This window comes from Astyanax mexicanus, chromosome 7 (assembly GCF_023375975.1).
Source record: "Astyanax mexicanus isolate ESR-SI-001 chromosome 7, AstMex3_surface, whole genome shotgun sequence".
Taxonomy (NCBI): domain Eukaryota; kingdom Metazoa; phylum Chordata; class Actinopteri; order Characiformes; family Acestrorhamphidae; genus Astyanax; species Astyanax mexicanus.
In genome coordinates, this window is record NC_064414.1 from 41,501,891 (window position 1) to 41,517,845 (window position 15,955).

Sequence of the window (15,955 nt, forward strand, 5' to 3'; positions counted from 1 at the left end):
TATGGCTTACATCACAAGGATGTATGGGTACTGGCAATGAATGAGCCAGGAAAAGCAAACTGTGACACAGTTGTAGAAGCATTCCAGCAGGACTGTGTGGGAAGATCATTAAAGTCTTAAATGACAAGAAGATGGAGAATGTGGAGAGGCAGATATCAACGCTGTAGATAGGCACACCTACAGAAGAGGTCAGGGTGTCAGGGTGTAAATGGTAGTAGGAATAAGAGACCACCATGGATTATCTGAACTTCTGCTGTTAGATCCTGATTTAACCAAATACCAAAAATGCTGTAAGAGATGAAGAAAGGGAAGAAAGCATGCATGAAAAGATCTTTAAATTAATACTAATTTTTATATTAGACAAAACAGGAACTCTGCAGCCTCACAGTAGCCGTGCAAGTGAAGTGCTGACAGGACCCGGATTTGACAATGATTAACTCTGACTCTTTGAAATACTCTCCAAATTTGCTACCTCATGGGAAAAATAGTTGTGCAGAGGTGAATGGGTCACTTCCCTTTGGAACTAACAGTTAGACGATGATGGCCTCCTGTCTCGCTGCTCTGTAATTAGTTCCTGTTCCAGATGTCCGTTGCGTGAGAGAGTAAGGAGGACAGAAAGCTGCAGTCTGCTCTGCTTCTGTGTTGTTTTCTGGTCTTTTATTATTGAATTTCTCACTGATAATACGCTCATCACGAAAGATATAGTGCCAAAAATAGCTGCATCTACTAGGAAGAGTGGGGTTGCAATGCTATTCGGAAGGAAAATAATGTAGTAGTGTGTAACATATGTGTTATGTGTAATGCAACATGTCATACTTCTTCCTAAGTACAATAGCATACTATTAATTTAAATGCTTAAGGTCTGGTGTTGCAGCTGGACATAGCATAGCATCTGTGTCTTTAAGGCAAGCTCTTGAGAATACAGCAGTATTTGGATGAGCATTGTTCTTGGAATAATGCAGCAGAGTATGTGTTCAGAAAGTATTATCACTGACTGCAGGACCTCATTAATGTAACCTTGTGACTAGTGTTGGTAGTACTCGAATCTGGTCTCGGTCTTGAGAGCAAAAATGAGCAGTCTCTGTCTCGTCTGGGACTTGACCTTGTTTGGAATCAGTCTCGGGGTGAGGTGGAATCTAAGACTATGGACGAAAATGTCCGAGTCCTCTGTCTGAGGTAAAGTTCGTTAGAAACTGAACCTTTTTTCTTTCATTACTGAAGATCAACAATTCATTTAACCAGACCATATTCGTCCTTTTTCTGTATGCCTAAAATGTGCACACAGATAAAAAAAATAAGCTACTTTTGCTTTCGTTCAGTATCCAATCAATGAACACTCTTCATTTTTTAAATTCTGAAGTGAAGTTAAATATTCTCTTTTTGACCAGCTCACTGGAGTTATAGTCTTTGTATATGTGAATCAATGAGACCTCGGGGACCACAATACATTTTTCCAGACATCTAGAAAAAAAGCACAAGAAGAAGTAAGTGCAAACTAGCAAAATAACAAGCATTAGCAGTGGGCTAGCTAACCGTAGCAACAATCTAAACCTTAGTGACAAGCTAGCTAACCTTAATGATAACCTAGCTAATTCTATCTCTAATACTACCAGGGAGAGAACGACTGTTAGTGACAAGCCAGCTAACCTTAGCAACGAGCTAAATTACACACTAATGTTTCCGGGAAGTGAACTAAAGCAAGCAAACAGCTAGCTAACCTTAGTGATGAGCTAGCTAACCTTAATGACAAGCTAGCTAATATTCTAATGCTACCAGAGAGAGAACTTACTTTAGTGACGAGCCAGCTAACCTTAGCGACAAGCTAAATTACACACTAATGTTACCAGGAAGAGAACAAAAGCTAGCAACGAGCTAGCTTACCTTAACAATGACCTAGCTTACCTTAGCAAAGAGCTAGCTAACCTTAGCGACAAGCTAGTTAAAATACTAATGTTACCAGGGAGAACTACTATTAGTGACAAGCTAGTTACCTAGTAGTAACTAGTAGTAACCTTAGTGATGAGCTGTTTGAGGGCAAATTGTTATTGATTTTTACATTTTACAATAAAAATGAATAGAATTTTTAGTTTTAAAGTCTTAATCTGGTCTCTGTCTTGTTTTTTTCCGGTCTTGGTCTTGACTTTGACTCGACTACTAAAAAAGTCTTGGTCTTGACTCGGCCTCAGCTCTAGCGGTTTTGACTCCAACACTAGTTGGGACTGACAAAATGAAGACCAAAGTAATCTGAAAATGAACGCCTTGAGGATGTGTGATGCGTGACAACAAATCCTTGATCTTGGAACTTACAACAGTGCCTCACCAAAACAAAGATAGGACTCACTCCTGTCTGTTAATTTCTTCTGGTGCAACTATTTTTTTGAAGAGGAGTTTATATTAAACTTCATTTATTCATCCATTCATGGTTAAAGTTTCCTTAGAATCACTGTGCAGCCAAAAAGGAGATCAGCCTGTTTTTAGTTTTTGGATGGGAGTTTAATTCAAAGTACAGCACATGAAAAACTCCCCAATCTCAGTATTGTCAGTCAGAATGAGACTAAATCACAGAAACTAATAGCACAATTTATTGACAGTCAAACAATACCTAGATTTTATAATGAAGCAAATACATTTACATTGATTAAAGATATGTTTTAGAATCCTATGTACAACACAACAATTTACAGTATAGAGATTGCTACAGTTTATCCGAAATACATACAATCTACTAGATAACAATGAATCATACATTCATACTGGTGATTCATAGAAAAGGTATATTCTTAAAATAAAATAAAAGCAAATTTATAATACGGGCTCATCTCATAACTTGATCATCATTAGAGGATATATAGGTTTTAATGAGAGACAGAGAACGATATGATCATGTAACTTACTAAATAGTATAAGTCACAGAATCCACTTAGTCTTTGGTAAACCCTGAATAAGTGTAGTGTCTAAAACACAGACACTTAAAGTCTAAATCTGTACAAAAATCTAGAGACAAAAAGACAAGATTTGGAAAAAATATACAAATACATCAAAGCTATTTAAAGTGTACAATTAAACATTCAATTCTTAGACAGGGACTGTTACAACACTTGTGGTCAAGCAATTCCAAAAATGTAAAAGTAAAAAAAAAAAAAAAAAGGATATCTTAAACTGGTTCTGATTTGTTTTTTTAATAATGGAATGCAAGCTTAGAAAAGTAAATATTACAGTATAAATGTTGCCAATTTAAAAGTCTCAAAATATCCATGCAACATACCATTAAGATGGCATTTCAGTCTTCAACCATGTAAATTACAGTTTGTTAATCTCAATTGTTTTAATCAGTACCAGTTTAAAAGGAAAGAAACAATTCATCTTTTGATAAACCATTATAAATTCCAGAGTAAGCAAAGTATCGAACGCCACTCTTAAAAATGTATCGTTAAATCTGTGGAATAGAGCCACGTTGAAGATTTAATATGATTGAAATAAAAAAAGTGACATATACTTAAAGACAATGATATAAAGGCCTTTTTTCTTGGCAACCACTGTTCTTCATTAAAATGGTTTTAAAGTTTAAATGTTGTGAAGCAGCATTCCCATGATACAAATCATACACGATACCTGTTAGTGTCCTGGTTCAGTTTTTTTGCCCTCAATCCAACCCGAGAATCTTGTTGAACATCGACCAAGCCAATCTTTATCTTTCTATAAAGACAGTCACTGAATTTAGGTAAGGTGAGCTGCTAATAAATACTACAGTAAATCTCTTCATGTGTGATATGTGCTTATCTGAACTGATATCTTTTGATTTATGTCTACTACTGTAGATGTAACTACTGATGTGAAATAACTTTCTACTAATAATTTCTAAATGTTGTTAATGTATTATGATTTTATTTTCTATAACATGCATGAATATGTGATTCTGAGCACTGGTTAAAACAACAAAAAGGCATTTGGTGCTCTCCCTAGTATAATGAAGGGTTTCCACTTTTGTTTCTTTTTTAACAAGTCGTTAATAATAAGCAAAGATGTGCAGAGTTTTGGTTTTGGCTGAATGAAGAAAAAAAAAAAAACACACACAAGCATCAATAGAAAAAGTGACTTAAAAGCAGCCAAACTCTACATTTTCATGTTCAACTGCAAAAATATTCCACACTGCTCACTCTAAATTGTTTTGCTACCTTCAGAGATTGCACCTGTCTGCAGCAGGTTGTGAATCTTTGAATAGTGTCCATTAACGGTAAAAACAATGGATCCTGGGTCGAGCTTAATTAGCCTAAAAATAGCCTAAAAATAGCTTTTAATAGCCTTATATATATCCCTGGTTCAGTCATGATCCATCATCCCTAGTTACCATTGGAATGTGTTGGACAAGACCAGAACTGAAAAGAAGTGAATGGAAGCTTCCTACCAGCTCACACCAATTAAAGCAAAAAAAAAAAAAAAAAAAAAAAAAAAAAAAACAATACAGCTGTCTTATCTATCTCAAGCAGACAATCAACAGTAAACTAGAACAAAACACTGGAACACAGTGGTACAGTGAGTGTTTACAGAAATCATCTCCAAGACTTCTGGGCACTGCATAATTCTCCATGTTAGATTAAAATGATTCAAAATAAAGGTTTGTAAGATATCGGTTGTATTTTACATACACTAAACAATTAATCCTGTGGCTCGTCAAAGTGCAGCATCTTACTGTTATTAGTAATCTCCAGTCAGCAGAAACATGTGGGAAAAGTGACGATATGACAGTCATATGGTCAAAACTGAGTCCTCGCCATAAACAAAGTAATGCCCAGTGAGAACACACATGGACCGTGTCCAGACTAAAGTGATAAGAGAAGAGAGTCCAGCTCCTTTTGTGCTTCCTCATCCTGTCACAGACACAGATAAAACCAAACAGAAGAACAAAGACAAAGATAAATGCAATGAAATGGACAGTTTTAAACAAGCCCAGGGTAAAGCTGTGATTCTCAGACTTCACAGCACATGATTAACTGCAGTGCAGTGCAGACACACTGAGAATACTGATTGAGAACTCACCTCTTGAGTCACTGTTTTCAGCGCAGCTGCCGCATCACACATCTTCTTGGCTTGGGTCTTCTGGCCTAGGTCTTTGTAACACTAAAATAAAATAAATCAATAAAAAATAATAAAAAGCAATCAGCATAGTAACAGCTTTTTTACAGAAATTCACCTCCAAAATACAATAAACAGAGGTTTATTTGCTTTATTTGGGTTTATTTGAACTGAAGCTTCCGAAGAATCTCTTTGGTTCCGTTAAGAACTTTTAGGGTTAATTTCCCAAACAGAGATTAATCCTAGTCCTAAACTATTTTAGTGGTGGGAATCACAGCGCATCTTACGATGATAGAATGCTATCGTGATTCTGCGATACATTGCAAGACAGTTTTTTTATATGGTACTTTACAGAATCTGTGTAACTGAAGAGAATAGAATACTCCTAAATAAGCAAATACCAGGAATTAAGCATGTATTGGTGTCAGTTTCACTAAATTTGACAACTAATATTCTTTACAAAAGGTTTACTCTATTCATTTGATTAGCGCCACCACGTGGAGAAATTAAGCAGTAACATTTTGAGGGCGAGTCTTAAGGACTTTAACAAAACTCTGTCCCACCCCGAAACCATATATCTTTTTTATTAGACAATCTCCATTCACAGTGCTATATAGTCAAAGAAACCACTCTATAGGTAAAGTATCAACTAAATATCAGCTAAATTCCTCAAATAAACTAGTAAATTATTTTATGCTTTTAATGTTGCTATTGCACACAAGAACCCATTAAATGCCATTAAATGACATAGACACTACAAGATTGAACCAGCAAGACCTTTTTCAACAGTTAAACAGTTCTGTGGGAATAGACCAGATTGGCTTGTCTTTGCTTCCGACAAACATAAATGAGCCTTGGCTGTCCATGACTCTTTTCTGGGTTCAGCAGTTGTCCTTGCTTGGATGATGTTTGAAAGGCCCTGACCAACGTATACTAGGATTTCTCTAACAGACCTGTGAGCTTGAAGATGAACCGACCCAGTTGTGCAGCCATCACAGATTGATTCAGCCATGTGGAGCAGGTGAAAGTGGCTCAAATCGGAATTTCTCTAAAATGTTTATTTTGGCTGTTTATACAACTTTTAAATAAAACATATGCCTGTCTGAGGTTATATCCTTTATGAGGTCTGTTAGCTCACTATCCTGTCATTAAAACCCTCACTCAATCGGTTGCACCCATTTTCTTGTCTACTAACAGCATTATGTTACTTTATGCTGATGTTAAAGTCTGATCTCACCTGAATTCTGGTCTGACTTTTCAGACTTACAGTCCCAATCAAAAGTTTGACACGCCATTCAGTGGTTTGTCCATCAATAACATTATGATGAAACTGGCCCTCATCAGCATTGTCACAGCAAAGGAAGGCACAGAGTTCCCTCTATTAGACAAGATTAGTTCCTTAGAGTTACCAGCTTCAGAAACTGCAAGTTAACAGCACCCCAGATAAGATCCCACCTAAATGCTTCACAGAGTATTTTTTCGTTTGTTTAACACTTTTAAGTTACTACATGATTTCTTATGTGTTCCTTCATAGTCTGGATGACAATATAAATTTTAGAATTTTCCCTAGCTTCAATGTCTGACTGCTCTTTTGTTGTCAAACACATATACCTTACCCTTGACAGGTGCCGTCATGTTAATGTTCACCTGTAAGTGGTTCTAATGTTCTGGTTGATCAGTGTACGAGACCATATCATTTCCTGAGACATGGCGGATTTTGTCAGAACCAGCCCTATTCTATAGAAGGGGTATGTATGGGAACATGCGCTTTACTAAATTAAAAACACAAACAAATGCATTACAATGAAGAAGTGGCAAATACTTTACCTTGGCTAAAAACACATAGTTGAACTTCGAGTACTTCGGACAGAGCTCCTCTGCCTGCAAAATTACAGGAAATGAGTTGTTACGGTTTCCATCCACACTATCACAGATCTAAAAGAACATCACTGATTTAACACCACACTGCTTTAGAAACTGATATTACACAAAACCTCAGGGACCTGATATGAGAGGAAACTTTAATACAAGAGAAAATTTAATACAAAAGGGAAGTTTTGTGTTTTTATTCTCTTTTTTGTTCTGGTATCTTACTCTTTGCTGGGATGAAGCAGAAAAGCAGTAATGAAAAACACACCTGCCTTTTGCATGGTGGTAAAAATGCTCCAAGCAACTCACCATTCCACTAAAAGAGCAGCAAAAAAACATTTAAACAGCTAACGTAAACTCCCTGAGGATTCTGCGTGTTTAATGGGTTTGAAAACACTCATCATCACACGCTGTAAAACTCCACCCTTCACATCAACATATTAAATAACAACCTTGTCTGCATTTAGGATAATTTCACCATGGCACGAGAGAGAACTTCTGGGGCATCCAGGTGCGTTCTCCATCCCAGTCAAGCAGCTATTTCAACTTAACATGTTGAATCACAGTTATTTAAACAACCTTCCATGTCATTATAACATTATGGTTTATATAATAAATGCACACATTTTATACTGATTTTTATATGTCTGAAAACTGGATGAACCTCAGCCAGAACACTTCAGGGCATTTCTCCTGATCACCTTTTATTTTTTACTTTAATGTAGGACTTTATTTCATGAAATAAATAATAATGCAAAGAAAACAAGTTCAAGTTGTAAGAGTTCAGAAATTCATATTTGGATATTTAGTGGAATATCCCTGTTTTTTAATCAAAGTTTTCAAGCGTCTTGACATGTTCTCCTCCACCAGTCTTACACACTGCTTTTGGATAACTTTATGTCACTTTTGGTGCAAACATTTAAGCGGTTCAGCTTGGTTTGATGGCTTGTGATCATCCATCTCCCTCTTGATTATATTCCAGGGGTTTACAATTAGGTAAACTCAAAGAAAATCATAATTTTTTTTAAGTGGTCTTTTTTTTCAGAGCTGTATATACATAAAGTATATTCATGCACATGATATGTGGATATGTGTATAGGACCTTTTGGCTTGAATGTGGATGTGATCTCTGTGTATCACCTGTCTGTTTGCATGGACAATTCTAGCCCAAAAAAACGCAGGTTATGATCATTATGAATCACTGCTCTGTCTACTGTGGGAGGTAATGCTTATAATGCTAAATATTTCTGGTACACTTTGTGACAATGTGGCTCGGAAAATGTTACAATTCTCACACAACTTCAGAAATGATCTGTGCACACATTAGGTTCCACTATCTGGCCTTGCTAAATTTCTGATAATTTACATGGGTGTGTGCCCTTACAGTGTATAAATCAGATAGAATGCTGATTTTTTTGTAGTTGTTAGTGTTTTTTTGTTTTTGTTTTTTTTAAGAAGATTTTCACTCTGAACCTGTTTTCTCAGTACTGCAGCTCAGAAGACATGTTGTATAACTCGACAGGAAGTATTTGCTAGAAAGCGAGACAGCCCTTACCCTCCCGGCAAGGCGCAACAAGTTACAACACACACCACTTAAATCAAAATTGATGGGTGAGATATACAAGAGGAGGTGGCATGCAAGTGTGTTCTTTGGCCAGGAGTGATTTTGCTTCGCTATATAAACATGTGAAATGTGGGAATACAGATTAAGCCTCATAAATACCTCAGTATTGCTCTTTAACTGCGTACTGAAATCACTTTGGGGCAAATCCTCCTCTCATCACTACACTAACACACAGTCTGTGCTTCTGCACAGGACAGGGACACAGTAGATACAGGGACAGAGTATGCATTATTTTAGCTGAAAGTATTGCAGAGATTATAAGCTATGGGGAAAGGCTTTAAAATCACAATAATGACTCAAGAAATTTAGGAAATAACTTTGCTGTGTTTGATGTGATGAAGTGTTAATTTTAACCACACACACACCAATCACAATGATGACTTTGTACATTATGGAAGTAAATGAAAACCATGCTACAAATCCAGGCCACTGATCTAACATGTTTTCTGCTCCCTTTAGGAAACATTTTCAAGGATATTCATAAGGCTATTTTTTTTACCCTTCACTGTCCACATGTTTCTATGAGTCCTTTACATTGGCTTAACGGATGTTAAGCAGTACAACCACTAGAGGGCAGTTTAGTTTACAGTCCAAAGGTTTTAGATCACAACAAACATAATGGGTATATAGTAATAAAGAGGAAAAAGACAGTGGTATAAACAGCAGTGGCCATTCAATTCAAAAGTCTTCCACTATGGATTTATATATGTTGTTATATATATATATATGTTTCTTCTTTATTCTGTCCGTATAACAGTGGTCAAGATTTACATTTACTTGAACCACTGGCAACACTACCCCTACACTTTTCTAGGGAAAGATTCCATTCTGCCTGTTTCTGTAAGTTTTAAGAGAGCGTACACAAATACAGAGGAAACAAATGTCTGCATCCATATTTAATGCATCCATATTTAATTAGCCTTAAGATCACTTATTTTACATATAAAAACGCACAAAAACTTAAAATATTAAAAGCCTTTCCATGATTGAAGTCAATTGATTTAAAAAATCTGATCGCAACAGAAATAGGTTCTTTATCATGATTAATCGCACATCTTTTTAAAACCCATCTTTTATTAATAGGTACTTTAAAGTATATTTTAAAAAATCTATGTTAATTTGGCAATATCAGTGGTGTCAACTGCTTAAAAAATAATTCAATAATCACAATAATATTCACTGATTAATCCTGATTTTTAAATGCTAATACTTCTGTATTTTTGGGAGGGAGGCAAAAATAACTGAGATCTTTAATGGAGGAAATAAAGCTAGCTCCATATTCCACACTGTGATGTGATTAATCTGTGTTAAAAAAAAAAAACTTTATATTTTTTAAGATCGACAGCACTACTCCATACAAACTAATTACAAACTAGTTTGAGAAATGATTGCAGTGTTTATTATTCAACAAACAGCACTATTTACTGTAAGCCGCCTTTGTATATAATTTTCGTTTCCAAAGGTGAGTTTTATTGATTTTAGAGCTGCTCTTGGAAATGGACAGAGTAAAGAAAACAGTAAAAACTTACATACATGGGAAACATTTTAATTTATTTTATGTCCAGATATTATCTATGTGATAACAGCTGGCAAGAAAGCTTGCCAATATAAGAAAATGGCTGTTCTATCCATCATTGGGAAATGTGTAAATTAATTTTTCCCAGGATGTGTGAGAACCCATCCTAAATGTTCAATGAGAATGAAAGAGATAAGCTCACCTTCAGGAAGTTCTGTAGTGCATCTTGCATGGTCGCGCTTGGGGGTTCTCCAAACAGCGTAGCAGCAATTTTCCTCTCAATCCATGTGCACTGAGCCACCTTCACAGACACACAGACACATTCTATATGTATGAAATGGTGTAATTAAACACATCTTAAAGTGTAAACCCATTCCAACAGAAATGCGTAGAATAAATCTTCCAATTGATGAAGCAATCATAATATTTACTGAAGAAACAGGTAACACAATAGGATTACACACTTTTTCCTTCAGGTGACGTTTGCCAAAAAAAGGAAGAAGAAATCTGAATGACTTTTAACTTTCGGAAATTTGACACGCACTCTGAATGTAAGCTACAGAAATAGAATTGCTCACTCCCACGCACATACACTGTGATTTAGATAATTTCCTGGAATTAGACAATACTTGGTCCAAGATCAGAACAGTTACGTCTTTGTTCTTTATAGCAAGGTGCAACTGAAGGTGCACAAAAGCGGAAGAAAGTGTTAACAGTGGATCTTTGTTCAATACAATTACTGTGTGAAATGTGTTTTAAGTCCACTGTATTTTGACACTAATGAAGATATATGAGATGCGATATAAGATAAAGGTTTTTGCAATGCTGTTACTACATGTGGTCATGCCAAAAAGCTTACTGAGTAATACTGAACAAAGTTTATACAGTATATTTCCCAATGAAATACATTTATTTTACATATAATTATAGTTAAATTAAATTTTTATTTTTATCAAGGACAGAGAATTTTTTTTATGGTGCAACTTCCAAACTGTAAAGATTAACTCATATGAATCAAATATACTGCTGTGTATACTAACTGAGTGTAAAGGTGGAGGAATAAAAGGAAATGTTGTATGATTGTAACACTGAGCATGTTTACACGCACGTCAGATTCATCAGATTACTTCAGGACACTGGAGCCTGTCAGTAATCCGATCAACAGTTTTACTTGAACTTGGGTAATCAGGTAACTGTAGCTAAATCTTTAGGCAAGTTATGTAATTATTAGATTTTTATTTTTAGCCAATAAACTCACAGAATAAGACGTGACGCAACTATGCTTTTTAAATGAGTACTTATAAAATAATCAGACGGCTGTGGCAATCTGATTATAAACGTGCATTAAAAAAATTAAAAGAATTGGTAGTTTTGGCTTCTGGAGTCAACACTACAAATAAGGAGGATAATTCACTTTTACTCTACTATAATAATTACACAATAAATAAAAAAATTATGCTATTACACGTGCATTTGTTGAAAAGCTGAGAGACACAGAAACAGCATCTGAAGTGAAAGAAGCATGTGAACAAGTATGTAAGAGTAATACTACAGGATTTTACACAAATAGGACATATAATTTTGAATCAGTCTTATGGGAGCTCCACCTGTGTTACAGAGTGGAGGAGCTGTCCCTACTCACATAATGATTTTGGGGCCGTTACTCTAAGGTACCGTATTTGTTGGACTATAGGGTGCACCTTTAAAAAAAAAATCCTTTAATTTTTTGCAAAAATCGACAGAGCATCTTATGATCTAGTGTGCCTTATGTATGGAAATAGACTGAAAATAGAAGCTTCACTGATGTGCAGTGCAGTTATATAAAATGGTGCGCCTTAAAGTGCAAAAAAATTGGTAAAATGTCACATAATATTGCTACTCTGGCATCCGTAAAAATCTGCAAATCTGTAAAAAATATTGGTAGGATGCATAAGATGGCAGATATCAGTTTTATGACTATAAATATTATTAATATATATTTTAATGAGCTTGCAAATAAACAAACAGGCTGCAGTACACTGCAGGAAGCGTGAGGGTAGACGTGTAACTCACAGCATAGCACCAGCGCCCCAGGAGATAATAGGACAATGGATCCTGAGGCTTCAGTTCAATGGCTTTATCCAGATGATCCTTTTGTGAGAGAGTTTGTGAAAGAAAGTTCAAGTCAGTGCGAGAGAGAGAGAGAGAGAGAGATCAAATGAAATGATCATGGCTATATTATATTACCTGCTGTTAAGTACCACCACAATTCCATCTCACACAAACACGTGCATGCATTTAAGCACACACTCCTGCCTGCCACTCAGCCTCTGTTCCTCTCGCAACACATTCTGCTATCGTTCTCTCTTATTCTCTATCTTTGTTGGCTCTGTGCAGGATTCCTTCACTTTCTCTCATTGAAAGTCAGCCCTCCAGAGCTCTACAGGTAACCCCTGTTTGGAGGACCAGCTGACAGCCCAGATAAAGCGCTACGTGCTAAAGAGCAGGTCTGAGCTTATGAAACGCTCGCGTGTGGAAGAGAGTGTGTGGGGTGGGTGGTGGAAGGTAACTGGAGCCCACTTGTCCACTGAAACAACTCACTGGCCTCTTCAGTCACACAATCTGAAGAAGCATTTGCAAGAGCATGCACTAGCACAGAACAACACCTTAAATTGTAAGTATTTAACTATGAATAAAAAAAAAATCATGAGAAGTTTAGAATTTCCCAAATATTCATTTATTCTTTTTTTAATCAATTGCTGCAAACTTGAACTTTATTTATTTTTTTTTTTAATGTTACCCCACAATGTTTAGTTTTAATGATATACTTACCTTGAAAAGATAGCCATTCTTTATCTTATTCTGGACAGATTCATATTCTGATAGAAGGCCACACACAATGGCGTACCTGTTGACACAGAGAATTACAGTGCACATGAGGTGATTTGCTCTTGTTAAAAAGAGACTTCTACAGAGAACCATGTTCACAGTCATATAGACTGCGTTCATAAATGTATAAACTCCAAAAAATGGCTGTTTGGGTGTTGGGTGTTAAACTATGACATCTAAACATGACACTGATACATTTATGGACATTGAAAATGTTTGCAACCGCTCTTAAGACCTGTTACTGTATTTAATCACAATAAACATAATGTTGAAAGTGCTCTACATCAGTCTCCCGTCACAAATTTAAACCAAATTTAAACCAAATGCAAATTTGATTACATTTGAGCCACACTATAGCAGTGTAGCCACATTCATCTCTCCAGTACAGTTGGTTGACAGAAGTGTGTGTGCGTGTGTGTGTATGTGTGTGTGTGTGCACTCGACTGCATAGTTAAAGTGAGTGTTTTGAAACAAGAGGTATGAGCTGATCAAAGCTTTTTCACCACACGGATGTTAATCCTGCTGGTACTTCAACTCAAACTGAACAGCCTGAGTACAAGCACCTTTCAAACACACGAGCAGGGGATGAAAAGGCTGTCAGACTAGAAGAAGAGCCATGGTGGTGCAGGGCGGGCTCTGTATCTTCTAAAGCAACATTATACTGTATGAGAATTATTTATTTTTTTTGCTCCTGGGCACCCACTAGTGTCAGGAAGTAAGACACGCTTTACACATGCATTTCTGGACAAGCTGAGGGATACAGACCTGGCAGTGAACATAAACAAAGCACACGGACAGAGGTGGTAGATCAATATTAGAACATTTTAAACAAAAATGACAGATTTCGTAGCAATACAGAGTTCTCACAGGAATGGTCAATCCTGTATAATACATGTATTGACACTCTCTACATGACAATTTGCCCAGTCCATGAGTAAGCGCATGTGAGAGAGTATTAGCTTGTGTATTTGGTAGTAGTGAGTAAATTCCAGGGTGAGTCTAGGTGCTGGAGGTCAGGTTTCTGCTGTGGATGATTTAAGCCTTTTTGTTGGCTGTCACTGCACTGGCACTAAGCTCTACAGGGACGGCCCCTTTCTTGCATCCTTTCCGCCCTTCATTCGGCAGGAAAGAGTCTGATCAAATGGCTCCAGCATGCCAGGCGGAAACAATTTGCTGCTCCTCTTCTCCTCCAAAAAAACAAACTATACAACTGTACAATGCAGTACGGTACAGTACGGTAGATCTAAGACACCCCCTGTTCAGATTACATGTTTTGTAGATGTGTTTTGAGACAAGTTCTCTAAAGAAAGCAAGCTTCACTAAGGCATTTTCTGAAGACCAGTTTCTGGTACAAAGGAAAGAAACAATACAATTTAATGCCAGCAAATTCTGTAAAAAAAAAAGAGAAAGCTGGAGATGAACTGAAGGTAACTTCTATATCTATGATCATCTACGGACAGAGCTCAAAAGAGCAGAGCATTCTTGACCTACCAAGAATCTCACAAAACTAGAAAAGATTTGCAAGAATCTCCCCTAAACAAAATTGGAAAAAAAGGCTTATTTGGCAACAAAAAGGTTTAAAGTAGCTGAACTAAGTGCTGATCCCATGGAGAGCCTTTTAATTTGCTTTGGATCTGCTTTTGGTTGCTTCAGTGTTATTTTAAGCTATTATTTTAGCTCATTCTATTAATGAATTCCAAAGATGTTTATGTATCACAGGAATATTTATCTACACAGTTAAATGATTGATTTATTCTACAGGAACACAGTGTGAAGTAAGCACTGGCTCAGATCACTTTAGTGTGGGCGGTTGATTACCTTAAATTGTATCACTGAATGAAGACATGCAGAATATTTACCGATTCTAACTTCCAAACAAAATATTTGGCTGTTCAAGTTTTGGCAACTCCTTCTTCAGTGGCTACTGTGATGCAATGGCATGAGCGATACAATTCTCGCTCTGTTCAGAGGTATAATGATTTCTCAGAGAATAAAATGCTGAGTGGTAGCTGACCACAGTGAAGTTGTGAAGTTCAGGCTTGTGTCTTGTCGTTGTAAATGCTGAAATTAGTCAATTACCTTTTTTCTGTTAGTAAATATCATATTAAACCATTGCAAATTGCAGATTTAAATATATTTTGATTTGTAATGGAATGAATTTGGCCTTGTTAGATAGCAGAAATATGCATAAACAAACTGCATCACTACCAAGTGAATGTTAATTGGGAATAATGTGCTTAGAGGCAAAATGAAGAATAGCTAATAAATCTGGGTTGAAGTCAGATATGAGGAGAAAAACAAAAAGCGCATACCAGAGATGATTACTAATTCAGTCTCATATTGAAGATTGTACAAGTGGGGTGAGGAAGCAGGTTGCTCAACAGTCCTGAGGGTAATTTTATCAGCAGCCCTCTTCACTTATTGGCTTGTAAAGAGTTCTAATTCAAACCTAGCACATAGCTGTCATGTTCGAGCAATGTCTGCAGAGGTGTGTGCTGACCCAGAGCTGTTTGAGCCAATATCAAAGCTTCTTCTGATTGACTGAGCGCATGACAGGTTTGGCACATCACTCTGTCCAAGGAATCGGGGGTTTCCCTCCAATATGGCATCATGATCAAGGATTGCTCAAAGCTACAGTTAGCACATTTTAGGAATTGGAACTTGGTGTGCCAAATTTGGAGTGTTTATTATTGCAAATGTAGAGTAATGTTATATTACTTGTACATTGACATTTGTACAATAAAAATTGCAGTGAAATCAAACACTGCTTACAGTTGCAGTTTACTATAAATTAACCATAACCTTTAGCCATTACTAATATATATTTTTTTCATATTAAATATGTAGTATAGATCAGGGGTGTCCAAACTACGGCCCGAGGGCCATTTGCGGCCTGTTTCCTTTTTTGGAGTGGCCCGCGAGGTATTTTAGAAATAGAATGAAAGTTGGCCTGCGGTTAAGCAGGTTTTATAATGTGAGATTCAAAGTTTGAACGCTAGGTGTCA

General features: G+C 36.5%; 1 protein-coding gene across 5 annotated transcripts in view; it reads right to left on the reverse strand.

Moving 5' to 3' along the window:
• Positions 1–3,929: 3,929 nt before the first annotated feature.
• Positions 3,930–15,955, reverse strand: part of LOC103037124 (regulator of microtubule dynamics protein 2) — a 40,126-nt gene continuing 28,100 nt past the window's right edge. For all 5 annotated transcript variants that reach the window (XM_049481522.1, XM_049481521.1, XM_049481523.1 and 2 more), the window contains exons 6-11: positions 12,894–12,969; positions 12,135–12,212; positions 10,285–10,383; positions 6,901–6,954; positions 5,038–5,118; positions 3,930–4,868 (exon numbers count right to left, since the gene is read on the reverse strand). In XM_049481522.1, the coding sequence (XP_049337479.1) occupies positions 4,821–4,868; positions 5,038–5,118; positions 6,901–6,954; positions 10,285–10,383; positions 12,135–12,212; positions 12,894–12,969 (436 nt within the window). In that variant the 3' untranslated portion in view covers positions 3,930–4,820. The remainder of the gene's footprint in view (positions 4,869–5,037; positions 5,119–6,900; positions 6,955–10,284; positions 10,384–12,134; positions 12,213–12,893; positions 12,970–15,955) is intronic.